Source organism: Pseudophryne corroboree, chromosome 8, assembly GCF_028390025.1.
Source record: "Pseudophryne corroboree isolate aPseCor3 chromosome 8, aPseCor3.hap2, whole genome shotgun sequence".
Lineage (NCBI taxonomy): Eukaryota > Metazoa > Chordata > Amphibia > Anura > Myobatrachidae > Pseudophryne > Pseudophryne corroboree.
The window spans coordinates 305,447,720-305,475,336 of NC_086451.1; the positions used below are offsets into that span (position 1 = coordinate 305,447,720).

A 27,617-nucleotide genomic window follows, 5' to 3' on the forward strand; every position below is an offset into this window, starting at 1 on the left:
TGTGTGTATCTATGTGCATGCTGTATGTGTGCGTGATATGTATGTGTATATGTGAGTGTGTATATATCTGCATTTAATATGTGTGTATATGTGGACGCCCTATGAGGGGGTTCAGTATAATATACGGTCGGCCGGGATGCCGTCCGTCAGTATACAGACAACAGCATCCCGACCGTCAGTATGCCAGCAGCAGGGTGAGTGCAAAGAGTCCGCTTACGGGCTCGATACACTCGCCATGCTTCAGCCTTGGTGGCATGCTACGCTTGCCACAGGTTCTATTCCCACTCTATGGGTGTTGTGGACACCCACAAGTGGAAATAGCCCATTAGCTGGTATTCCGGCTGTCAGAAGTGTCAGCGGTCGGGATCCCAGCGTCGGTATCCTGACCGTCGCCAACTTAACTGCATCCCCTATGAGGAGCCCTATTAACAATTGCAGGCTTTTCAGCCCACAGTATTATTAACAATGAGATACAGTGCCTATCTATAATATAAAACAACAGATTGTGGTACTGTATTATACTGTACCTTACCTTGTTTTGGGACTGGGTTCATTTTAACATGTCATTTATGTAATACTGTAAATATCTAGTTTTTCTTTTTCTGCTATTTGCACAGCCTCTAGATCACACCTCACACTTCACGTCTTTATTAGAACTCATTTTTACTAATAGAGGGGGAAGGGGGTGGTGGGGGGGGGGGGGGGCTGTAGGCTGAACTTTTGCCTAGGGTGCCAAAAAACCTTGCACCGGCCCTGTTTACATAAACCAGCCCAAGTGGTATTTGCAGTTCTCTGTTTGAGGTTACTCGGACCTTAAATTGTATACCCACAGGATAGCTACTCTACTAATGTTCCTTTGAAGCCAGAGTAGTGCCAGTATAGTTGTATTTGTTGTCCTCCCCATACCAGTGATATTTCTAGCTAATTTCAACAGGCAGAGAAGCTAATTGTCCCCTTGCGGGTAACTAAGAGATTGCTCTCAATATAGACCACTAGCTGCGTTGATAAAAATTCAATGTGCTGCACATTAGCTACTCCTGATCTGCGCTGTGCTGATGGCCGGTATTTATGATCAGCTAGGGCTAGTAGAGATCAGCTGCCTTCACAGTCTATTAATAAAGCAGGCTCTGCCCCACTGTTTAGAATCCTTCTGTTATGGACAGTCTAAGTGTGGTGTATGTGGTGTATTTCTGACCTCTAGTCTACAGCTGCTGCCGTGTTGTCAGCACCTTGGATCTAGAACAGCTCCAGTGGTGTTGCCTCCTCCTCTGACAGTTCTTCTATGGGGTGGCATCAGTGGACAGCAGCTTATGGGTTACAAATACGGTATGTCTCACTGTACAGGTTTCTTGACAAAAGCAGGACGCACTGCACCGAAATGGTTTATTGAAAATATTTTTGCTGTATCAAGTCTTGTGTTTCTACTCAACATCTTGTTACATACAAGTTACTATCCATTATGGTCAATTTATTGACAGACATTTCCATTTGTTTCCCCCATCAGTAAGAGAAAAGGTCCATAGAGCTATGCCCTTTATCTGACACTACAATAATGTGCCAGGACAAATTGCCAGTCACCCAGAACTGTTGTTCTCTGTGATCAGGCATTAAAGACTAATGTTCTAGAAAATAATTTCAGATAGGAAATATAGTTAAATAGTGAAAACAAATATGCAAAGACTATAGCAATAAAAAAGAGAGGATTTTTTTAAAATTTCTTTTGCTGACAGTTTTAGTTTGTACCATTGATATTTCCCATATACATTTTATTTTGGAAAACATCAACAAAACTGCATTAAATCCCTGATTGCAATGATAACTTTAATTTCTTTTATCACAGCTTATCATGGTTTAAAAAGAAATCAGTTATACCTAACAGTAATCCTTGTTGTATTAGGTGAAACAAAAAGGTTCCTTATCTAAAGAGCTCTTCACATTTTCATAAGTCTGCCCTTAATCTTCTAAAAATAGTAATGAATGATCTGTCTGAAGTCCAGGACCAGATCAAGGTTTGTGATGCTTCAGGGCAATTAATTTGTGGAGGGCCTGCCTTCTACCAATAAAATTGTCTTTATGATATGCTGACGAAAGTATAATACATCATGTAAATAGTAAATACTCCCAGAACCACAACTACAATCTATAAGAGCAAATATTTGTTTCTTACTCTGTGTATACCCACAAATGCTCAATATGCTTGTCCTTTATTGTGCTCTTCTCCTCCCCTCATTTGTTTCCTGTAGTGTGCACCCCACCATTTTAGGTCTAGTATTGTGCTGTCTCCCCCACACCCCATCTGTATGTTCTGTATTGTGCTCTTCTCCTCCCCCATCTGTGTCTTGTAGGATACGCCTCCCCATTCTATGTCTAGTGTTGTGCTGTCTTCTCCACACCCCCATCTATTTGTCCTGTATTGTGCTCTTCTCCTCCCCTCATCTGTGTCCTGTAGTGTGCAATCCCCCATTATTTGTCTAGTATTGTGCTGCGTCCCCCACACCCCCATCTAAATGTCCTGTATTGTGCTCTTCTGCTCCCCATCTGTGCCCTGTAGGGTACGCCTCCACATTCTATGTCTTTTATTGTGCTGTCTCCCCTACACACTCGTCTGTATGTCCCATATTGTGTTCTTTTCCTCCACTCATCTGTGTCCTATATTGTGCTCTTCTCCTCCCCTCATCTGTGTCCTGTAGTGTGCAATCCCCCATTATTTGTCTAGTATTGTGCTGCGTCCCCCACACCCCCATCTAAATGTCCTGTATTGTGCTCTTCTGCTCCCCATCTGTGCCCTGTAGGGTACGCCTCCACATTCTATGTCTTTTATTGTGCTGTCTCCCCTACACACTCGTCTGTATGTCCCATATTGTGTTCTTTTTCTCCACTCATCTGTGTCCTATATTGTGCTCTTCTCCTCCCCTCATCTGTGTCCTGTAGTGTGCAATCCCCCATTATTTGTCTAGTATTGTGCTGCGTCCCCCACACCCCCATCTAAATGTCCTGTATTGTGCTCTTCTGCTCCCCATCTGTGTCCTGTAGGGTACGCCTCCACATTCTATGTCTTTTATTGTGCAGTCTCCCCTACACATTCGTCTGTATGTCCCATATTGTGTTCTTTTCCTCCACTCATCTGTGTCCTATATTGTGCTCTTCTCCTCCCCTCATCTGTGTCCTGTAGTGTGCAATCCCCCATTATTTGTCTAGTATTGTGCTGCCTCCCCCACACCCCCATCTAAATGTCCTGTATTGTGCTCTTCTGCTCCCCATCTGTGTCCTGTAGGGTACGCCTCCACATTCTATGTCTTTTATTGTGCTGTCTCCCCTACACACTCGTCTGTATGTCCCATATTGTGTTCTTTTCCTCCACTCATCTGTGTCCTATATTGTGCTCTTCTCCTCCCCTCATCTGTGTCCTGTAGTGTGCAATCCCCCATTATTTGTCTAGTATTGTGCAGTCTCCCCCACACCTCCATCTAAATGTCCTGTATTGTGCTCTTCTCCTTCCCCATTTGTGTCCTGTAGGGTACGCCTCCACATTCTATGTCTAGTATTGTGCTGTCTCCCCTACACACTCGTCTGTATGTCCCATATTGTGTTCTTTTCCTCCACTCATCTGTGTCCTATATTGTGCTCTTCTCCTCCCCTCATCTGTGTCCTGTAGTGTGCAATCCCCCATTATTTGTCTAGTATTGTGCAGTCTCCCCCACACCTCCATCTAAATGTCCTGTATTGTGCTCTTCTCCTTCCCCATTTGTGTCCTGTAGGGTACGCCTCCACATTCTATGTCTAGTATTGTGCTGTCTCCCCTACACACTCGTCTGTATGTCCCATATTGTGTTCTTTTCCTCCACTCATCTGTGTCCTATATTGTGCTCTTCTCCTCCCCTCATCTGTGTCCTGTAGTGTGCAATCCCCCATTATTTGTCTAGTATTGTGCAGTCTCCCCCACACCTCCATCTAAATGTCCTGTATTGTGCTCTTCTCCTTCCCCATTTGTGTCCTGTAGGGTACGCCTCCACATTCTATGTCTAGTATTGTGCTGTCTCCCCTACACACTCGTCTGTATGTCCCATATTGTGTTCTTTTCCTCCACTCATCTGTGTCCTATATTGTGCTCTTCTCCTCCCCTCATCTGTGTCCTGTAGTGTGCAATCCCCCATTATTTGTCTAGTATTGTGCAGTCTCCCCCACACCTCCATCTAAATGTCCTGTATTGTGCTCTTCTCCTTCCCCATTTGTGTCCTGTAGGGTACGCCTCCACATTCTATGTCTAGTATTGTGCTGTCTCCCCTACACCTCCATCTGTATGTCCCATATTGTGTTCTTTTCCTCCACTCATCTGTGTCCTGTACTGTATTGTGCTGTTCTCCTCCACTCATCTGTGTCCTGTATTGTGCTGTTCTCCTCCACTCATCTGTGTCCTGTATTGTACTGTGCTCTTCTCCTCCACTCATTTGTGTCCTGTATTGTGCTGTTCTCCTCCACTCATCTGTGTCCTGTATTGTGCTGTTCTCCTCCACTCATCTGTGTCCTGTATTGTGCTGTTCTCCTCCACTCATCTGTGTCCTGTATTGTGCTGTTCTCCTCCACTCATCTGTGTCCTGTATTGTGCTTTCCCCATCTGTTTATTTTATTTTGTGTTCTTCACCTCATCTGCATGTTTTTGTTTTATTCCTTCTCCATTTTGTATTGTTCTTTCTATTACCTATCCCTGTTTCTAAGTGTTGTATTATGCTTCCAGGCCCCCTCCTCCTGTAAGACATGGGGGAATCCCCCTCCCTATTGTGTGTGTAACTTCATACCTCCCAATATCAGCCGGTGGCAATTTGGGATGGGTTTTGTGGTTATAGCACGTTGGCGGGTGTGACCATGTAATAGTGACTGCGGTTATGCCCTCCCTAGTGCCCATTGCTTTTTCCCCCTCAGTGTTCATGACCACTCCCCAGCCATTATTTTTCACATAAAAACACAATTTTGATGGTCATTTATGGAAATACTTCCCAAACTACCACTGATCACAGGACAGCAGAACAGTCTCTTAAATCAGGACTGTTCTGACAAAACTGGAATAGTTGGGAGGTATGGTAAATTGTGTAATATTTTTGTTAACCACCAGTGTTTGGACAACACTTTACTTTTCATCCACATAGAAAATGTTTCTAACACTTTGTTTTCGTCATTATAGTTAAATATGAAAGAATAAAATTCCTTGTTATTGCTCTGAAGAACTCGGTGGAAGTGTATGCATGGGCGCCAAAGCCATACCATAAATTTATGGCTTTTAAGGTGAGTCATCCATCATTTCTATATAAATGTGCCAGTTGTGCACTGAGCAGTGATAGTCCAACTACCGTTAAATTGTGCTTTCCAAAATACACTTGTTTCCTCTTCTTCCCCTTAGAGCTTTCCTTACTGTGTTTTATTGTACATTTGTGTTAACTTCTGCATCTCATGTTATGCTTGGAATATAGCAAAGAACCAAAAAGCAAGTACCAAATACGCATACAGCATAGCCATGTTTTTATTTTATGATATTTTATGCTAAGCAAACAGGTTTTCGCCCAGCTCCACATTACAGTGCACATGTCCTACAGTATGTGTTTGCCATTTACACCAATAAAATATTAAATAAATTAGGGTTTCTACATTTTCTCTGCATATTTATTTTAACAGAAGTAGAAAAAAAGGATAGTTTTACAGAAATAAAAATGTAAATACAACTTCATCTCTTTGAGCTGCACAGTCCAAAGCTATAACCTTCAAATCAAAGGTTACTTACAAGAGACTGTGCCCTTTATATGAGGATCAGCACTGGGATTAGCAGCTAGCGTTACACAAGCTACAAGGTCCTAGATCAAACTGATTGGAGACTTTCGAGTTCTAAGGCAGAATCCTCGTGCAGCCTTCAAACAGAGATTTGGGGATACACTAGACGTAACAGGGGATTTCGGAAGAAACATACACTGTGCACAGTATAAAATCATATTTTGTCTAATGATTAATTTATAATACATATTTGCCCTTTAATGTTAATAAACATCTACAGATAAACTTAATTTGCAACCTCTACAGCTGAATAAACTATCTCAGGGCTAATCTGTAAATATGGTACATGTGGCATTAACCTTTTTTCCAATTAGTGGCCACCTTACAATATCCGCCATGTCTCAGGCAGTGTAAAATGTGGCTGATTTTCGCAAAAAAAAAATGCTCTATAAATAATAACTAATACAGAACGGCATCCTTCAATGAGCACTTTCAGCCGGTTAGCATTCATTTGAACATCATGTTTAAAATCTAGCTCTTTAATCTGTATGTTGGAGCACCTTATCCAAATACCTACTCAATCGGTCTATGTCTGCCCACCTTTTGCTATCTTACGGAGCAAAAAAATGACACTCCTCCTCTCCTCAACCCCTACACTATTTTGCTGCACTTAGTTATTGGCATGTCCATAGAAACAGACCAATAAGTAAAAGTGCACAACAAATAACTGCATAATGAGGGTCATTCCGACCCGTTCACACGCTTCTGGTTGTTGCAGCGGTGCGTAGGGGTTGGGACTGCGCCTGCGCAGCGCCCGCAATGTGAACGCGCATCGTTGCCCAGCGACAGCCGTTGCCGGGCAACGACCAGAAGAAAGTGATCACTACCGCGACCGCAAGAAGATTGACAGCGGGGAGGCGTTCTGGGGCAGATACTCAGTGTTTTCTGGGAGTGGTGAGTCCAATGCAGGTGTGTCCAGGTGTTTGGAGGGCGGATGTCTGACGTCAATTCCAGGACCTGCATCGCTGGATCGATCGCACAGGGTAAGTAACTCTTACCCTGGTCTTGTTTTACAGGAATCTTTTTTTGCATAGCAGGGCTGCACAAGCGTTCGCAGCCCTGCTATGCAGAAATACACTCCCCCATAGGCGGCGTCTAGAGTATCGCACGGGCAGCAAAAAGTTGCTACGTTCGATCAACTCGGAAGGACCCTTAATCAGCCCTGACTGTAGCAGCAATTTTGTTAGCAGATGGGCAAAACCACGTGCTCTGTAGGGGGAGGGGCAGATATAACATGTGTAGAGAGAGTTAGATTTTGGTGGGTTATATTGTTTCTGTGCAAGGTAAATATTTATTTTTACACTGCAATTTAGATTTCAGTTTGAACACACCCCACCCAAATCTAACTCTCTCTGCACATGTTATATCTGCCCCCCTACCCTTGCAGTGGATATGGTTTTGCCCATCTGCTAACAAACTTGCTGCTACAATTAGGTCTGAATTAGGCCCAATGTTACAAAAGAACAATAATGACCCCCTATGTTTAAAATCAGAATTTGGTTAAAGACCACAGTCTAGGAAAAATAATATTATTTCAAAGCTGCTTACAGACTTCCAGTACTAGAGTGAATATAATTTCAATACATGATTATATATTTTATTTAATTATTAACAGTTTCTTATAAAGCACAGCAAATTCCGTTGCGCTTTACAATTGAAAACAACAATGCTAAAATAAAACTGAGTAATAAACATAGAGATAGGAAGGCCCTGCTCGCAAGCTTACAATCTATAACATCACATGTAGTTTACACATTTAGTTTATGGAGATCTCTGCAGGTCCAATAGGCATTCTTGGGCAGTGACAGGGGGTTTGCATGAAATTTTGGTTGTGACGTGGGTGTGCCAATGTCAGAGATTGCGTCAAGAAAACGCAGTTCCACTTACATCAGCAGCCAAATACTGTTGGACAGGGATGTAGTCAGGATCCCGGCTGTCAGGAACCCGGCAGTCAGAATACCAACGCCGGGATCCCGACACCAGTCTGAATGTCGACACCGGCATCCAGAATTATAGCAATATCTCGGCACCGGAATCCTGACAACCGTGATCCCGAACGAGGAGACACCACACCACTGTAGAGGTAAGCCTCGGGGAGGGGAGGGGGGGTAGGATTAGACTGCGGGGGGGAGGGTTAGGGTTAGGCTGCATTCCAGGGGGTTAGGGTTAAGCTGCGATGGGGGTGTATGGGTGTATGGGTTAGGCACCCCCCTTGGAGGGTTAGGGTTAAGCTACGGGGTGGGAGGATTAGTTTTAGGCTGCGGAGGGGGGGGGGGGGGTTTAGATTTAGGCACCTCCGGGGGGTGGTTAGGGTTAGGCACAAAGGGGGTAGGTTGGGGTTAGGCTGCGGGCAGGGAGGGTTAGGGTAAGGGGGTGGGTAGAGGGTAGAATGCCCTTAACTCACTCCTGTTGGTCTTTCTAAATTCGGTATCCCTGCATCTGTATTTTGACCGCCGGGATACCACACGGCGGTATCTCATACTGATCTCGTTGGATATTCTGAGCACACATTCTCCCATCTCATGGTAAGACACCTGTTTCTTCTTGCTGCTCTCTTGTTTCAAGGACCTGATGTGCTGATTGAGCACTCAGATCTACAAACACACATGTACACACAGCAGACTTTGTAAGAGAAGCTGCTGCCACTGGGCATATGCAGCAGCTGCGTTCTGTCCTGTACAATGCATGTTGTGTAAATTCTATAGAGGTGCACAGACCCCATGTTTTGGTTTTCGCTCTAAGTCATCGTCGTGTTTTGGTTTTGGCAATACCACCCTCAAATGTTTTGGTTTCAGTTTTGGATCTGTATTTCTTTAAAATTGATAAAAACAGCTACAATCATAATTTGGACCTGGTTCACTGGCGTGTCTATAATGGGTGCAGTGTGTGCGGTGCACACAGGCCCCTGAGTCCAGAGGGGGCCCCCACCGCATACATTGCACCCATTTTTAAAATACTCACCTCTCCAAAGTCCAGCGCCGGTATCCGCAGCGCTATTAGAACTCCGTGAAAATGGCTCAGCGGCCATTTTCACGGAGTTCTGCGCATGCGCAGTAGAGAAATCTCAGGGAAAATGGCCACCGCACCATTTTCCCAGAGATCTGCGTATGCGCAGTAGAGTCTGAGCCCTCTAGTGCTCAGACTCTACAGCGCTCTGGGCAGAGAGGAGGGGGCCCGAACGGAGGAGGCTGGACACAGGCCGCCTCCTCTCTTAAAACGCCCCTGACCTGGTTTTTATTCCTACGATATTATTAATATCAATAACATTAATTAATATGCAGTGAGGAATATAACCTGAAACCTGGGACTTGTATGCCATCCAAAACACGTGCAATTCGGTTTTTAGATCTGAGTTCAAACTTGGTGGAATGACTCGAGCCGGGACAAGGTTCAGCTCAGAACCCCAAAGTGACCTGAGTGAGGGAGAGGGTACAAATTACCTGGGCCCCCCAAAGAGGTGTGGCCATGCCTCCTGCATGCTGTGGTCACACCCCCTCCAGGGGGGTAGGGGGAACGGAAAGTTGTTGTATTGGGGCCCAGGATTTCTCTTGGCACCCCTGCCTGGACTTGGTTTGACTCAAATCCCCAAAAGTTCGGATTTCAGTAAAACCGAATGGCTCATGTGTATTAGAATCATTGTATATACTACTGATTTTGTTATGATTTGATCAGCTGGCTGCATATGACAATGGGAATAGCAAGTGATTTGCAAAAGGAGGCAGTTTTGCATATCTGAAAGTACTTTAAGCCAGTAGGACTCCACAATGCATTTTTGCATAATGGCTAAATTCTGAAATCAACACTCACCCATTTCTTGAAACTCAAGGGTGGGAATTTAATTGTTATCGCCCCAGATCTCCCACCTAAAGTGACAGGAGATAGTAGGGGGCGATATGATAGCTCCCGTTAGTGTCGGATTTAGCTGACTAAACTAATAGGCGAGATCGGGAAAAGTGCTATTTGGGCGCCCAAACGGGTCAATTTTCACACATTTCAGCTCGCCACCCTGGGGGTGCGAACTGAAATGTAGACGCCGGCAGCAGATCAAGCCCGAACGAAGCTCCGTTGGGTGCCATCTAGTGGCGGCCGACCAGAAATACATTTGAATCTTGCACAATGAGACATACTTTACTTTATATCAGGGATGGGGAACCTTTTTTCTACCGAGGGCCATTTGGATATTTATAAAATCCTTCGGGGGCCGTACAAAAATTCTCAACTTAAAAAATTACCCTGCCCCCCAGTAGGTCTGCCCCTTAGAGGTACTGTGTGTGCGCGCCGGAGGCGCGCACGCGCCCAAAAAATGGGTGTGGCCAGTTAAAATGGGATGTGATACACATATGCCCCCAATAGTGCGGTGCCAGATCCACAATTGCCCCCACAGTGCCAGGTATACAAATGCCCCCACAGTGCCAGGTATACAAATGCCCCTCACAGTGCCAGGTATACAAATGCCCCTCACAGTGCCAGGTATACAAAAGCCCCTCACAGTGCCAGGTATACAGATGTCCCCACAGTGCCAGGTATACAGATGCCCCCACAGTGCCAGGTATACAAATGCCTCCCACAGTGCCAGGTATACAGATGCCCCCACAGTGCCAGGTATACAAATGCCCCCACAGTGCCAGGTATACAGATGCCCCCACAGTGCCAGGTATACAAATGCCCCCCACAGTGCCAGGTATACAGATGCCCCCACAGTGCCAGGTATACAGATGCCCCCACAGTTCCAGGTATACAGATGCCCCCACAGTGCCAGGTATACAGATGCCCTCCCCTCTCCCCTCCGTGCTGCTTACTGTGGGACACGGAGGAGAGCGCGGCTGTCGGGTGGGAGCGGCGGCGTGTAGTACTTCAAACCAGCCGCCGGTTCGAGAGCCAATCAGAGCTCGCGGACCGGCAGCTGCGGCTCCTGATTGGCTGCCGGTCCGCGAGCTCTGATTGGCTCACGGACCGGCGGCTGGTTTACAGTACTACACGCCTCCGCTCCCACTCGACAGCCGCGCTCTCCTCCCTGTCTCCCTGTTCTGACAACTGAGACACGCTGCCGCCGGACTGAGCGGCAGCGTGTCTCACTGACACAAGCTGGTGGGCCGGACCAAACGGCTTCGTGGGCCGTATACGGCCCGCGGGCCGGAGGTTCCCCACCCCTGCTTTATATGCACATATAAACCAATATATTCAAGCCTATAAAAGTACAGTAAAAGGAGCCTATTTATCAATCTTTAGGTTTGCACAGTATTTAAAACAATTAAACAGTATTTAAAAGAAATACAACTTAATTAAACCATAATTGCCAACTTTCTGGCAGTCAGGTTGACGATGCAGGATGCACGGTGCGGCATAGTGGGGGGAGCAGGGGGGAACTGATGGCGCTATGGCGTCTTTGTGGCGTCACCCCCTGATGACACATTTTAGTACAAATTGCAAAATCGGTCACACAGACAGCCCACTTCACTCGGGAAGTAAGAAGTCACTGACCATACGACATCACAAGGTCTCCCTTGCTTTCTGGGAGAGTAGGCAAGTATGAGTTGAGAGGGGTTGATCCAAAAACACTAATCTCCAGTTACTCAGTGTTAACTTCTGTAATCAGCGTAAATACTGCTTTAATTTGTCTCCGTATTGTGTTTGCGCTAACTGAAAGGACCGTACTTCCACTTTAAAACACTGTAGAATATCTGGCGGATAAGTCATCTGGAGATTTTGCTTACCATTCCCACATACAGTGCATGTGCAAGCAGAGAGGGTCAGACATGCACAGGAGAGGCCAGAATGGGATTTCTTAGTCATGCCAATAGCGGGCTAGGGTGGCAGCATTAATCTCATCATCACTGATTTCTCCCTGGTATTCCTCTTAATAAAACTTGAGAAGCAGCAGTAATCCTTTTCTTTCTGTACAAAACGCATGATAAAGTGGTTATCCTTGCTTGACAAATAGACCCCAAAGTGTGATACTCGAATTAAAGTCCAGGGGGGTACATTTACTAAAGATTCTAAAAAAAACTAAAAGTGGTGGTGTTACCTATAACAACCAATCAGATTCTAGCTATCAGATCTCTATTGTATTCTAGAAAGTAATTGACAGATATTATTGATTTCTATAGGCAACACCCCCATTTTATATTTTTTAGAGAAACGGGTGGGTGGAGGTCAACAGATAAAGGTTAGCAAATAAAAGATTACTTTTTACTTGGTCACGCAAGAGGCATTTATTCACAGTTAAAGCAAGTAATAATCATGAAAAGTTTCTGCACATATAGAGTGTAAACATATTTATATGGACATAAATCCAACATAACATTAGTATGCTATCATAATCTGAGGGACTTTTTTTGAGAGAGAAAAAAAAGAAGAATGTCATGATGAAGAAAGTGTGGGGTCTACACAGGAACGCTAGCAAAATAATGCAGCAAAAACCACTGCGGCACATCAGACAAAGTGTACATTTACTAAGATGGGAGCTCTGTGTAAAATGGGATGTTGCACATAGCAACCAATCAGATTCTACCTCTCATTTATCTAGCACCTTTTAAAAGATAATACCTGGAATCTGATTAGTTGCTATGGGCAACATCCCATCTTAAATAGAACTCCTGTCTTAGTAAATTTACCACATTCTGTTTAAGCTGGTCATATACTAGACCTACTTTCATCCAACAATCTAGTTGGTTGAAATGAAAAATAGGATTTTGGTACCTACCGGTAAATCCTTTTCTCTTAGTCCGTAGAGGAGGATGCTGGGGACTCCAAAAGGACCATAGGGTATAGACGGATCCGCAGGAGCCTGGGCACACTATAAAGACTTAAACTGGGTGTGAACTGGCTCCTCCCTCTATGCCCCTCCTCCAGACCTCAGTTAGAAAACTGTGCCCAGGAGAGATGGACATTTCGAGGAAAGAATTTATTGTTATAAACACGGTGAGTGTCCTACCAGCTCACACCTCAAACACACCGTAGAACGTGGCATTCAGTAGAATACCAGCCCACAGCATGAACAAAACACAGCCACATGCTGAGAGAAAATGCAACACAAACCATGTGTCCACATAAGCAAAAATAAGACCCCGCATGCCATGGCATGAAAAAAACGGTAGCAACCGCCTGACAGAGAAGACACACCACCAGGATGTAACCAAAAACACTAACTGCAGACACCGTACGCACTGGGACGGGCGCCCAGCATCCTCTACGGACTAAGAGAAAAGGATTTACCGGTAGGTATAAAATCCTATTTTCTCATACGTCCTAGAGGATGCTGGGGACTCCAAAAGCTCCAAAACGGGCGGGAGAGTGTGGACGACTCTGCAGCACCGAATGAGCAAACAAAAGGTCCCCAACAATCATGGTATCAAACTCGTAGAGCAAAGCAAAAGCGTTTGATCCCGACCAATAATCCGCTCGGCAAAGTTGAACCGCCTAGACTCCTCGGGCATCCGCCCAAGATAAGCCCATCTTCCCAGAAGAATGGACCTCCACCTACTTCGGTCACGGCAATCCAACCATCGAACAACATGCCAAATCGTATCACAAATTCAGCGTGTAACAGACTGCATACTGCAGTCGCCCCAAGCATGTTGGGAGCATACCGGAGAAACAGAGCCTCTATTTCTCCAAACTGAGCCAAATTGGCAACCTAAATATTCAAATCCCCAGTAACACCGAAAGAATTTGAATCAGCTAATGCCGAAGGAACCACCGGCATCAAAAATAGACTGTTTTCTGCTAAACCCAGAAACCACTCTTTGGTAGAACTACAATCCGAGTTCACAAGTCCTCTCTGTCTACCTGGAAGATCAAACAAGGCTCTTGTGAGACAAACCCACCACGTCCGACACCCACCATACGGACGCCAAAGCCAATAGCATGACCACTTTCGAAGAGAGAATTTTTTTTTTTTTTTTAAAGAAAATAATAAGGCCATACTGCACCCCGAAATGGAGCCTAACTGTAGGCCTGCATCCACAATGGCTTGTAAGTATGGATAAGAATGACCTAGCAGAAAGTCTTCCGTAGGAACCATCCTGGATTCACACCAAGACACAGAAATACGCCAACCATGGCGGAAAGGCTTTGCCGTTACTTCTGTCCTAGCCTGAAACATTGAAGAAACGGCTTCACTGAGAACATCCTTCCGGCTTAGAATATGGCATTCAACCGCCACGCCGTCAGACGCAGTCGCGGTAAGTCTTGATACACGCCCTGATCTAGTTGTAACAGTTCCTCGCGTAAAGGAAGAGGGCAGGAAACTCCCATGAGCAAATCATGAAAAACTGGATAGCAAAAACTCCTTGGTTAAATCAGATCCGAGAGGATCACCTGAACCTATGTTCTTCTTACGTTTATCACCTTCCGAAAAAATGAAATAGGAGAGGCCACATAGACCGACTAAAAAACACCCACGGTGTCACAAGGGTGTCCCTTGATCTGAAACAATATCCCTGAGGCCTCTCGTTGAAGCGAGACACCAACATGACCAATTGCGACCCTCCACAAAAGTTGTCACGTCTGTGAAAACTTCTCGACAATGACTGAATTTTTTCCCCCGGATGGAGATCGGATCAGCAGAGGAAATCTATTTCTGCTTCGCTAACCACCGGAACTAATACTACCAGACTTTTTGCCCCACGGCAAAACTGTGCATCTTCTGCCATTGCCGCTTTGCTCCATGTTCCGTCATAGCGGCTTACTCACGCCATTGCTGATAAGTGGTCTGGCAGAACTAACATGGGCCGAACACGAAGAATACGTTCGTCGAAAATATCTCTTAAATCAAGAAAGCTTATTGCAGACAAGCTTTCCAACTTAACCTTAACCTCTGGAAATACGTCTTTTGCAAGGCCTGCTCCCCAGCCTCGGAGATCCTTATGCACGGATACCAAGATCTAACCTTGGATCCCGAACCTTCATCCCTCTAGAAGGAGAGAACCGAGCAGACACCACAGGAGTGATGTCCTGGCCTTGAGGATTATATTCCGGTGCATGTGCAGGTGAAACGCGGACCACAATTCCAACTGGGCCCTTGAAAGCCACTCTGGCAGTAGACCTGCTCACCAAAACAGGCCTCATAGGCCGCACCCATCTGTTTTAGTAACAGAACATATTGATGAAGTGTCCCAGCAAAGCTGATCCAACTATGTATACTCAGACCTCTTTCCTCTTTCCCGAACATTAACCGGGCAGTATCTACTCTGAAACCTACCTCCGACAACTGTGTCGGTGGGAACAACAGCCAATCCCTGTGTCGAAGAACAGTCAGAGAGAAACAACGATTTGCACCTTTATACAGTGACAACCGGACAATGTCCTGAACCTGACGCACCTCTGTATGACGTAGCGTACTACCTCCCCAACCAGAGGGGAATGGCAAGATCCATTAGAAAAAAACAGTAAGGGGAACCACCGTAACTCAGAATGCTCCCCCTTTTGATTCTATAAATAACTCACAAGTCTTAGTCTATTCCTGGACTAACTGAAATTATTAGACGAGCGCTCACCGGAGTGGGAACTAGCCAGATAGACTCAGCGACAAGTGGTGGATGTGTTGGAACAGAAAACGACATCCACTTCTGCGAACCTACCAAGGCTGCAGAACTCTTACCTTCCAACCTTCCACTGTCTGCACAGAAAAGGAAAAAAAGAACGGTATCGAACCGGTTAAAACGACTGCATCCCACAAAAGAATGCGTCACCAACCGTTGTGAAGGAGGCTAACTCACGAAGGTAGACTTACCAGGTGTATCTGCCGAGAGTGACTGAACAGAGGGCTCACCAAACAGCTGTCTACCTCCCCCAAGTATCTCTCGGAGACAACCTCAGCATTTTCCCGGCTACACCTCCTGCTGTCACGCGGCAGCCTGCTGCAATGTTATAAGTAGAATCAACATAAGCAAGCTTACCCACTCTGTGTAGGGTAATTCTATCGGATGCCTACCCGAATACAACCCTCCCTCATATGCATGCAATGCAAATAAGGCCAAAGTATAGAAATAAAATATCACTTAGCTTCCTGTGTATGATCCTTTGCGACCGGGCTCTGCGTCGACCAGGAGCTGACTGCCGTAATGTTCTCTCCGCGTTGGGAAGAGAATAATAGTCGGACTCCCTGAGAGGATCGAAAACCAACTCGTCACGGCCAATCTAGAGCTTAATCAACAGAGCGATCAGCACATGAGAAGAATACCATCATCTTAGCATTCATGGATATACATAATGTAATACACAATAAAACACACATATCCAAACCATGCATATATAACTATATATCTACATATATATACATATAGATATAACCTATACGCAAGTGGATTGCCAGACCCGTCAGGTCCCAGCAATGTGTTGTGAATGTGTATGACCATGTACTGACGTGCCCCCGATGTGGATCTACCAGGAACGTTATGGTCGACAGAAACTGAGTAAATGTCGACAGCAAGGAGTAGTAAGTGGGCAAAAAATAATAATAATCTTAGAACCCCGAGGGGTCTGAGGGAAGTATACATATACAATATCAATAACACTCCCCCCACATATACCTATAAATATATATATATATATATATATATATATATATATACATACCAATACAGGTACAAGGCAATAACAGCCTGTTAATTTTTCTACCCCGGAAATACCGTTGATGCCGACAGGGCATCCACCAACAACTGTGTCTCCCCTAGCGCGTTGACTTGTTTTCAAGCACACAAAACCAACCTGCTAATACTTAATTTTTTTGAATCAAGTACCGCCAAGCGTCGGCGAAGCAGACAGTTATCCCCACAGCAGCTTGTGACAAAGCCCTAACACCTGTCAACATATGTCGACTAACCGATAGTGGGTAAAAAACAGGGAAACAGTGAGTTTATGTATCACAACAAGGATTATGCGTCCATTATTAAACCTAATGCTATATGACACCCATATAGCATTAAACACTCTGTGCCCCCCCTCCTTCTTACTATACAGTAAATCCTGGTGGGGACCTGAGGAAAATGGCGCTGACTCCTCTGTGAGGGCTAAGCTCCGCCCCCTCCTGGCGCGCTTAAGCCCGCTCAATTAAATAAATATATAAATATATAACCCCCTAAAAACTAGCTGGGGACCCTATATACAGGGGGTAACCCCCTGTATAACTTACTTTTTTGTCCCAACGCAGCCCAGGGCGCCCCTCCTGCGCCCTGCACCCACGGAAGCCGTTGGTGTGTGGGAGCTATGGACCGCAGCGTGCATGCTGCGGTCTCCCGGTGGGCGAAGACACCCGGTGTCCGGGTATGTTCCCCCGCCCGGGATCCTTTTATCAATGCCACCCAGGGCGCTCCCCCCCAGCGCCCTGCACCCTGGAGGCCGACGGGGAGCGGGAGCAGAGAGCGCAGCGCTACCGCTGCCTCTCCCTCCCGTTCGCGGCGCACTGGCGGGGCGGGCGCCGAAGCATGTGCCCCCCGATCAGCGATCACATTTTATAAATGTTGCCAAGGGCGCTCCCCCCCAGCGCCCTGCACCCTGCAGTTCCAGTGGAGTGCGGGAGCCGGGAGCGCAGCGCTACCGCTGCTGTTCCCTCCCGTTCACGGCGCACTGGTGGGGTGGGCACCGAAGTATGTCCCCCCGCCAGTGATATTACAGATTTTATTATATGCTGCCCAGGGCGCTCCACCCCCCAGCGCCCTGCACCCTGCAGGTGATGGAAAGCGCGGGAGCCGGGAGCGCAGCGCTACCGCTGTCTCTCCCCCCTGCGACACGCTGGCGGGGTGAACATACGCTGTGCCCAGGCACCGTAATATGTCCCCCGCCAGCATTATAGGCCGACAGCAACATGCCCCCAGGGCGCTCCCCCCCAGCGCCCTGCACCCTGCCAGAGACGTTGGTGTGTGGGAGCATGGAGCGCAGCCCTACTGCTGCTGTTACCTCCATTACTGAAGTCTTCTGCCGTCACTGAAGTCTTCTTTTCTTCCAATACTCACCCGTCTTCTTTCTTCCGGCTTTTGTGAGGGGATTGACGGCGTGGCTCCGGGAACAAGCAGCTAGGCGCACCAAGTGATTGAACCCTCTGGAGCTAATGGTGTCCAGTAGCCGAGAAGCAGAGCCTTTAAACTAAGAATAAGTGGGTCCTGTTTCTCTCCCCTCACTCCCACGATGCAGGGAGCCTGTAGCCAGCAGGTCTGCCTGAAAATAAAAAACCTAACAATAAAGTCTTTAGAGAAACTCAGGAGAGCTCCCCTAGTGTGTGACCCATCACTCCTGGGCACAAAGTCTAACTGAGGTCTGGAGGAGGGGCATAGAGGGAGGAGCCAGTTCACACCCAGTTTAAGTCTTTATAGTGTGCCCAAGCTCCTGTGGATCCATCTATACCCCATGGTCCTTTTGGAGTCCCCAGCATCCTCTAGGACGTATGAGAAATCTGGTAATGGATGGGAGCAAATGACAATCAGCAATTTTCTCCCAAACCTCAGAAAACAGACGAAAACTGTTGTTCAGACGAGTTGGTTAAATCAGTTTGATTTAAACAACTTGTCTGAACAACAGTTTTTGTAAATTTTCCAAGATTTAGAAGCAAATTGCTGATTGTCATTTGGTCCCATCCATTACCAGATTTTAATTCCAACCAACCAACTACAGTAATTTGATGAAAGTCGGTCTAGTGTAATGACCATCCACTACTCAGACTTGTCTGAACTGCAGATCACATCAGATTTCTCTTGAACTCTCCTGGGAGCGTCACGGGAATCGGATCGGACCCTGGCTTTAATTTTCACTACATTCACTTCAGATATATCTGATGCACACATGCTACATGTGATTGATCTGATGCTGCTGCCGCCGCGTCCTGTGGTGGATGGGAGTGGCCATGGAGATGCCAGTCAAGTGACGCTTCAGATTAATCTGATCAGATATATCTGAAGTAAAAAAAAACACTCGGATGTGCAACTGATTTATTCAGATTCAGGTAAATAGTTGGGGCAGCCACAAAGATCTGTAGTTCAGACATATCTGACACGGGACTGCGCATTGGATCGGAAGAGCCATCCGATGTGACACTTTTCTCCAGATTTTTAGGTCAGATGCGTCGAAATCTGAAGAAAAGTACCCAAATCGAACTGGTTTATGGGGGCCTACAGTTACATCAGATCTATCTGACGGTAGGTGCTGGTGTATGGTAAGGCTGCATATTGGTTCAAACCACAAAATAGCTGTATCCACAATATAGTCAACTTAATAAATATTGGTGTTATGCTGGGTACACACACTGGCTGATATACAGGCCATTCAATTGTACGGCCAATATATCATGTGCGCGTCATCGGGTGTGTGCCCCTGTTATGTTTATGAATGACCTTGCTCACAGACATTGCATCAACCCTGCATCACAGCCGATGGCCGATATATCTGCAGATACATTATATCATCGCATCGTGATGTGTGTACATGCCCACCCAGTTGTGATGTCGGGTACAACACATCAGGCTGACCATCGGTAGGTGTGTATGCAATTACCAATCGTCAAATACAGTAGGTCGGCGAACCTGACGGCAGGCCAATCCATCAGCCTAGTGTGTACCCAGCATTACAGTGGAGAATTGTCCCAGGTTAAATGTGGTGTTCTTTGCATTTTATTGCATTGATTAAATAATTACTACTGTAATGAGAATCATTTCAGATTTTATTTTTGTATTTTTGTTTTGTTTTTAGTCATTTTCATCTCTACATCAGAAACCACTATTTGTTGATCTAACAGTAGAGAATGGGCAAAGGCTGAAAGTTATCTTTGGATCTGTGGTGGGTTTTCATGCCATTGATGTGGACTCAGGGACAGTCTATGATCTTTACCTGCCTACTCATGTAAGTCAATTCTAAAGAAATATAGATATAAACGTATTACAATGCTTAGTAAATGATACAAGATATTCTGTGCAGATAGTCTATGTTTCTGAATATAACTGCGAGATGTGTTATTACTTACACTGATATGGTTAAAAAACAGTTCAAGAATTCCAACAAATTCCATCTTGGCTTCAACAGCCTACAAATGCAGAGTCTAGATTCTCATGACAACAGTACAATGAGGTGTTCTTCTACAGTAGCCATTGTACAATAGCTAAGCAGTCAATAATTAGTTGGCCCTAGCACAATACAGATCCCATATTGTAGTGATGAGGGGGTAGATTACTAAACTACTAAAAATTAAAAGTGACGGTATTACCCATAGAGATATTAGCAAAAATATGATTTGATGCTATGGGCAATGCTAACACATTTCATTTAGTATATCAACACAAGAATGCAGTGCAGTGCACACATTGGGTAGATGTAATTAAATGCAAGCTGCCATTGGCAGCTCACGTTGCCAATGTCTCTGCTCATTATGGTAGGATGACTCCTGCTCATACTTCCATAGTCTGTGAGCAGCATCAGCCTCCTGTAGTTAATGCATGAAAGCCAACAGAACAGATCAGATCAGTGGCTTCTGCACTTCACTGAATTTGCTCCATTGTGTTTACCACTGTATAATGAAGAGCCTATACTGAGGTGACAACAGAACAACTACAACTATGCATATATAGATGTATATATAGTCAGGGCATTAACTCGGGCTATTTGAGCAGGCAACCACTCAGGGTACAATGCTGAATGGGGGCACCTGGATATTAGTATTGTAGGTCTATTTGGTTAAAGTTAAGGGCTAGGTGGTGTCAGTTTTCCTTCTTGGCCCACAATAGTTCACCTGATGTTGCCAGATTTCACTGCCAAGGTAATCCTGCCCCTTGTTACACCTTTGTTATGGAACCTGCCAAATCCTATCTTTGTTTCCACTGACAGGGTAATCAGCCTGCGTAGAGAGTGGGAGCAGCGGGTACATTATGTTTCCCAGGACTCCTGTAGCCTGGCATAAAGTTGTAAACTGGCTGAGCACCTTTAAAACTATGATCCAGTGAGACCTGGACAGGCGACAACTCTAGATACAGGAGGCGGGATGTAATATAGTCCAAGATCGCTGGAGGTGTGGGATGCGGGCCGATCTCTGACTTTTTTTTTAAAGCGGCAATCATTTACATAGCAAACCCATGCCTTGTAAATTAATGCCACTTTTAAATAAAATGTCTGAGATCGGTCGGCATCCCGCACCTCCGGCTATCTCGGACTCCATTACATCCCGCCCAGGATGTTTATAGTGCCAATTTATAATAAAGTAGTACTATACAATTTCCCCAGTATGTTCAAAATAATATTAATTATACCAAAAATTCACAAAAATAGTGATAGCGGTAGCACTCCTCATAGTGACAGTGGTAGCACTCCTCGTGTCAGCAAAATCCAAATAAATTAGCAGTGGTGATCAATATAAACCAAGTGTACAGATAATAGTGCCTAATAGTGCTTAAAAGTGTTCAAGGTAATAAAGTGAAAACTAGTATAAATATAAAGTGTATAAAGCGCAATGCTCAATATATATATGAACAATTATTTATTATACGCAGAAAAAAATAAAATGAACAAAGGTAAAACCATAGCACAGGTATAAAAGAAATTATGCTTATCTTATTTAAAATAAAAGAGGTCCATACTGCCCGTCGGGATCCCAGCTGTCTCAATACTGATGCCGGAATCCCGACAGGGGTACTATACCAGCGAAGTAGGTGATTCCCCCTCTATGGGTGTCCATGCCACCCATAGAGGAGAATAGAACATGCGGGATCACCACCGAGCCTGCAAGGGGCTTCGTTGCGCTTACCCCCTGCTGGCATTCTAGCGCCCGGGATGCCGATGACGGTTTACTGACATTCGGCATCCTGTGTGGTGAGATCACTTACCGATCCCGGCTCAAGAAATCTCCAACACATTTTATCTGATCTCTCAAAAGTAATCAAGGGGGTATATACAGAATGTAGGTTGTTTTGAGGATTTTCTTAGTATTTTGTTTTCTGATGCTTGCAGTCAGTGGCTTCTTGGCATATTCTTGGCATATTCTGTACTGGCTTTTGTGTACATAAATAATCTGGATCTACCATCCAAGGATCTGTCAACAGTATTTTTTGATAAAATAACTCTGTTCAATATTGTGACATATCCCCAGTGACATAATGTAGTGCCAGTCTAGACTTCTCTGAATGCTTTACTATGAATGTGTTTTTAAACTGAAAGCAGAAAGGTGGATGTGACCTACTTTCATTCTTTGCTTCACTGACACCTGAGCATCTCAGTCGCTGATGGTCAGATGGGACGGGATGCTCCATATACTTCTCAGAATTATTCCATAATAGGACAGCTGGGAACACGTGTGTTAATGAATCCCCAGATACGTGGCCATTGATCTGGCTTTTATAAGACATTTAAGGGATTATGATATACTGTATGTTGTTTACTGGCAGCAATTAAAGTGACCCTTCACCTCATACATCTGCTATAGATGTAAATAAACTGCTTGAAGAATATTACATTGACAAGGTTAATATCTGAAATATCTTACTTTATGGCATATTTTTACCACATCATTTGAATAGTAATAACAGGATAAATGTTTTTAATACAGGAATATTTTTATTCTTGTAATATGTACAGAAGCACTGCCAGTCAAAAACACTCCCTTCAAATACAATAAAATGTCTTTAATTTTCTTTGTTATAACATTTGGCAGTAACTACACCTGTTATGAAACTCATGTACAATATAACAATATAAATGATCAGGATTCCTATTGAGAAGTCCTTCATCTAAAGCAGAGGTTCTCAAACTCAGTCCTCAGGACCCCACACAGTGCATGTTTTGCAGGTCTCCTCACAGAATCGCAAGTGAAATAATTAGCTCCACCTGTGGACCTTTTAAAATGTGTCAGTGAGTAATTAATACACCTGTGCACCTGCTGGGTTACCTGAAAAACATGCACTGTGTGGGCTCCCGAGGACCGAGTTTGAGAACCTCTGATCTAAAGCAACCCACATTCCCATGGAAAATACTGGACGGATGTAGAGTAATATGGTTTTTAATACAGGACAAACTCCTACCTTCTCGCGCATTAAAAGGTGCAAGTTTGTCCCAGAACTAGCACACCGTAATAGTCTGCGAGTTTGTAAGCTCGAGGCTAGTACAATAGGGGTTATTCAGTAGCAGCTGCTACTGAGATGCAATCCCTGCAGTTTGCACACACAGAACCCAATCTGCTCATGCGGAGAGATTGCATCTCAGTTATATAAACACCTCTGCCCAGCAGAAAATGAGAGTGTTTGCAGACACATTTCAGGAGTTGAATGTTCTGTAGAAATAGGTCATCTAACCACTAAGGCCACCATCCTTACATTCAAGTTCTTTGGGGTCTATTTACTAAACCTTGGATGGAGATAAAGTCGCTGGAGATAAAGTACCAGCCAATTAGCTCCTAACTGCCATGTCACAGGCTGTGTTTGAAAAATGACAGGAGCTGATTGGCTGGTACTTTCTCTCCAGCGACTTTATCTCCATCCAAGGCTTAGTAGTCACAAACTGTCATAAAGTGCAGCATTAATAAGACCTGTCTCTAAAGCTGATTACACACTAGACGATATTGGCATGATTTGCTGTATCGGAATGACAAATCATGCTGATTGTCTAATGTGCACGATGATTGCACACTCCCGTAGGTCGCATATCGTGTGTAAACTGGTGCAGTGTAATGAAGACTGGAACAAGATGTAATTCCGTCATTCATTACATAGGGGTCTATTTACTAAGCCCTGGATGGAGATAAAGTGGACGGAGATAAAGTACCAGCAAATCAGCTCCTAACTGCCATGTCACAGGCTGGGTTTGAAAAATAACAGTTCGAAGCTGATTGGCTGGTACTTTATCTCCATCCACTTTATCTCCATCCAATGCTTAGTAAATAGACCCCTTGGTGTGTACTATATATATATATATATATATATATACACACTCAAACTCATAGATAGGATCCTGGCAGGAAGGACAAACTATGGCCAAAGTCTGTGGGGACAGCACAGTGGTGAGGCTACGGCCGGCTGCTGGGAGTTGGTGGCGACAGGGACGGGCTAGCAGGCAACACAGACCCAGATCATACCAGGTGACGGGTAAGATGGGGGACATTTCTGCTAGCAATTGTCTCAGTCTTAATTCATTTGTGTGGGGTCTGGAGCGCATGGAGCTCACAGCATTCTTAAGTGCTGCGGACCCATGTTTTGTGCCCCTGATGCTCGGGGCCCCCTTGTTCCTTGGGGCCCGGTACAGGTGTCCTCTTTGACACCCCCACCCCTGTCGCCAGGCCTGCCTGCAGTTCTCAGTCCCCTTCCTCCTGTATCATCAGATAGGAAACATCAGCCAATATCTGTCCTCTGCTCACATGTTCCTCTCATGCTCAGTCTCACTTGTTAACCCCCTGTGATCCAGATGAATCAGGAGGCTGTATCATTTGCTTATGCTCCGGATCGAGCATAGGTCTGAAAACTCGGTCCTCATTACCCCACACAGTGCATGTTTTGCAGGTAACCCAGCAGGTGCACAGGTGTATTAATTACTCACAGACACATTTTAAAAGGTCCACAGTTGGAAATTATTTCACTTGTGATTCTGTGAGGAGACCTGCAAAATATGCACTGTGTGGGGTAATGAGGACCGAGTTTGCAGACCTATGGGATAGATCGTATTACAACAAGCAGCAGCCTTTTCCATTTAAAGATAGCCTGGGTATGCTGTGACCAGTACTTTTATCTACTTTCAATAGTAATTTGCCCCTACACCTCATGCTGAACAGTCTAGTACTGGTTGGTACTATGGCATTGGGAGTGGGACTCACATTTTTATCAATTTTTTAACAGGTCAGACAAGGTCTGTGCTGATTATCATCAGCATGGATGTTGCACCACGGGAGAGGAGGCTGCAACAGATACACCTCTAAAAGGTGTATATGAGGCTGCTTTCACCCCATATAAGGTTATAACACCTTACTATACACTTGCTACTTCAAGTCAACCATTCCCTCCCCTGTTGCCCCTCTCTAGGTGAAGAGTGGTGCAGTGGGGGGATACGCAGAGCCGGCCCTAACCAATATGATGCCCTAGGCAAGATTTTGGCTGGTGCCCCCTAGCACCACCGCTGGTTCCACCTCTGACCTTGCACCTCTTTCCCAGCACCATCACCCCTCACCCATAGCAGTCCTTATTTTGGTGTTTGTACCCCTTATATTTTAAATAGGAACAGTTTGCACATTTGACGCACAGCCCAAAAAGGGGTGTGTTTTTGCTGGCAAGGGGCATGGCCACACAATAGTAACCCCAATTCAAATTACGCCACACAGTAGTGCAACTTTATTCACATTTTATCATGCGATAGTGTCCATAATTCATATTACATCCCACAGTAGTATCACTTTACCTTATAAACGTTACTCCTCACAGTAGAGCCCCTTATTCACATTACATCATACTGAATTGCTCCTTATTCACATTACACCACACCCTATTGCTTTTTATTCACATTAGACGACACAGTAGTGCCCTTTCTATACACAACGCCACATAGTAGAGCACTTTATACACATAATGCCACACATTAGTAATGCATTTATACACATAATTCCACACAGTAATGCCCCTTACACATATGAGACACATTATTAATGTCCTTTAAAAATAATGTGCCTTACACATTATGACAAACTTTATTAATGCCCTTATACACATAATGTCCCTTACCTATATGCCACACATTATTAATGCCTTTATACACATAATGACACACATAGTGCCCCCTACAGATTTGCTGCACATTATTAGTGCCACTATACACATAATGACACACATACAGTAGTACCCTGTTACACATATGCCGCACATTATTAATGCTCTTATACACATAATGACACACATAGTGCCCCTTACACATATGTTGCACATTATTAATGCATTTTTACATGACACACATAATGCTCCTTACACATATTCCGGACACTACTGCACAACCAACCCACTCACATACACACAGCACTCACACTTCCACTGACACTGTGACCTCTGCCTCTGCTTGGATACAGATGTGTCCTCATAAATCTTGCCTCAAGGCTAACGTCGAGCACCTTTTTTTTATGAAAATGCATCTTATTTGCATTGCTATGTGGCTAGGATGCACAAGCAGCTTCTGCTGATTAAAATGATATACAGCATGCCTATGTACTGTGTGAGACTGTGGCTGTATCTGCATATGAAATGCTACACACAGAATATAGGCATGCCACATATCATTTTAATCATCAGAAGCTACTGGTGCCCCTAGGCATATCAAATGCCCTAGGCAATTGCCTAGTTTGCCTATGCCTATGACCGGCTCTGGGGATACGTCTTAGTATGCATACAAACTGTAATGTACAGTATCCCCAAAACAAAAAAGACACATTGTGTAGCAAAGTGATCGGGCTGGACTATGCCACTTTTAGCTGACTATGGGCCTAATTCAGACCTGGTGGTTGCGTTCCCACGCATGCCTAAGATTTTGATCGTAGATGTGCGTTTGTTTCGCACATCTACGATCCGGTCTGAATTACGTCCTATGCCACTTGACTGCAAAATCAAAGTGGTCTAACAGTGGCTGCATTTTCCTAAATTTGGCTTCCTTTTACTGCTAGCTAGTTGTAAACAAGTGCTCTCATATCGGGGGTAATTCCAAGTTGATCGCAGCAGGAATTTAGTTAGCAATTGGGCAAAACCATGTGCACTGCAGGGAAGGCAGATTTAACATGTGCAGAGAGAGTTAGATTTAGGTGTGGTGTGTTCAATCTGCAATCTAATTTGCAGTGTAAAAATAAAGCAGCCAGTATTTACCCTGCACAGAAATAAAATAACCCACCCAAATCTAACTCTCTCTGCACATGTTAAATCTGCCTCACCTGCAGTACACATGGTTTTGCCCAATTGCTAACTAAATTCCTGCTGCGATCAACTTGGAATTACCCCCATGGTGCAATGCCTGGCCCTGCAAGAGCCTTTTGTCAATGTCAACCTAATGCATGTCGATTTTATGGGGTTGACCTAATGACTGTTGACCTAGACATTGTAGATCTATAGTCCAGATCCCATTAAAGGCAACATAATGTCAGTTATTTGTGAATAATTGCATACTGCTGGAAGAGCCACGATTTACATATATATTTAGGCTTTGTATACTCAATTCTTATTCTGTCGGAGATCTTGCTTTAAGCTTGCCATTTTCTATATGTGTCCCTAACTTCTGTAAATTCTTTTTCTGCGTAGCATTAATGAAATTTGATTTACTTTAGTAGAGGATCAGGTAGAAGTGAATACAGCTGGTGCAGCATGCTGGAATATGGCCCAGAAATAAATTATGGAATGATCCAGGTCAAGAACAGGTAGCAGTATCTTGGCAGACTCACTCAGGAGTCCTGGCACCTTCCCATTCTCTGGCTGTGCTCAGTATATCAGAGTGAGTTGCGGCCTGAAAAATCTGGAATTTATTCACTCACCAGTTGATTATTCTGCAATAATTCTTATATATCAGTAAGACTTAGGGGGAGATGTATGAAGAGGTGATATATGTCATGTAACCAGCGCTATATGACACTTACATTGGACATCAGTATGTGTGAAAGCAGGTAATGTAGAGAAAATCACTTTTCTCTATGGTATTTGAAAACATATAATGATTTTATATGGGAGGAATATCATTCAGATGCTGCTAAAAAATTACTAAGCACACTTTGGGCCTGATTCATTAACAAATGCAAAGCTGGTCGCAGTAGCTTTGCATTTGCAGTCCTTAGCAATGCACCTCTTCCCTGCATTTGTGATGCGATTGCATCTCAGGTGCAT

General features: G+C 44.7%; 1 protein-coding gene across 1 annotated transcript in view; it reads left to right on the forward strand.

Moving 5' to 3' along the window:
* NRK (Nik related kinase) overlaps window positions 1–27,617 on the forward strand; it is a 511,622-nt gene that overhangs the window by 429,642 nt on the left and 54,363 nt on the right. Inside the window, exons 28-29 of the mRNA XM_063937359.1 lie at window positions 5,180–5,280; window positions 19,501–19,650. Of these exons, the coding sequence (XP_063793429.1) occupies window positions 5,180–5,280; window positions 19,501–19,650 (251 nt within the window). The remainder of the gene's footprint in view (window positions 1–5,179; window positions 5,281–19,500; window positions 19,651–27,617) is intronic.